General features: G+C 68.4%; 1 protein-coding gene across 1 annotated transcript; it reads right to left on the bottom strand.

The window, feature by feature from the left end:
* Positions 1 to 483, bottom strand: AURANDRAFT_27021 (hypothetical protein; the record flags this gene model as incomplete). Its single annotated transcript, XM_009039232.1, has 1 exon — positions 1 to 483. A coding segment is annotated over one exon (483 nt), but the record flags the coding sequence as incomplete, so codon positions are not given.
* Positions 484 to 839: the final 356 nt, after the last annotated feature.

The raw sequence follows: 839 nt of genomic DNA on the forward strand, positions 1-839 counted from the left end.
CTCCCACGGATAGCCCCGCGTCCAGATCTCGTAGAGCACCATGGCGTAGGAGTAGACGTCGCACTTCTCGTGAAAGGCGCCGCCGTCGAGGTACTCCGGCGCCATGAACGCGGGCGTGCCGCAGAGTCCGGCCGTCGCGCGCGTCGCCGCGAGGTCGTCGCACTTGCTCAGGCCGAAGTCGCAGACTTTCCCGCGGCCGTCGTGGGTCAGGAGGCAGTTGAGGCTCTTGAGGTCCCGATGCTCGATGCGTGACTTGTAGAGGTAGGCCATGCCGCGCGCGACGTCCGCGGACCAGACGCGCTGGCGCTCCGCGTCGATGGCGCCATCGGCGTCGAGCGCGTCCCGCAGCGAGCCGCCCGGCAGGTATTCGAGGACGAGCCCGAGGTACGTCGGGTCGGTGGTGACGACGCCGAGGACCGCGACGATCCGCGGCGACCGGAGCCGGACCATGATCGCGAGCTCCCTGGAGAACTGGGAGAACATCCGCTGGCGGTCCGCCGCCGTCACGCCCAGTTGCGACATTTTCTTCAAGCAGACCGCCTCGCCCTGGTACTCGGCGAGATGCACGGTGCCCTGGCCGCCTCGCGCGAACGGCTCGTCCTCGACGTCGCGCAGCTCGACCTCGAATTCGGCGATGGTGCAGCTCGACGCCCGCGGCCTCGCGCCGTAGGATTCGATGTCCTTCGTCTCCTCCGTCTTGAGGATCTCCAGCGCTGTCGCCTCATCCTCGAAAACCTCTTGCTTCTCGGCGTCTCTTCGTCGCCTCACGACGACGAGCGCGACGACTGCAAAGAGCGCGCACGCTGCCGCGGCGGCACCGCTGCCGATGGTCGCCGCGT

Source organism: Aureococcus anophagefferens, assembly GCF_000186865.1.
Source record: "Aureococcus anophagefferens unplaced genomic scaffold AURANscaffold_10, whole genome shotgun sequence".
Classification (NCBI taxonomy): domain Eukaryota; class Pelagophyceae; order Pelagomonadales; family Pelagomonadaceae; genus Aureococcus; species Aureococcus anophagefferens.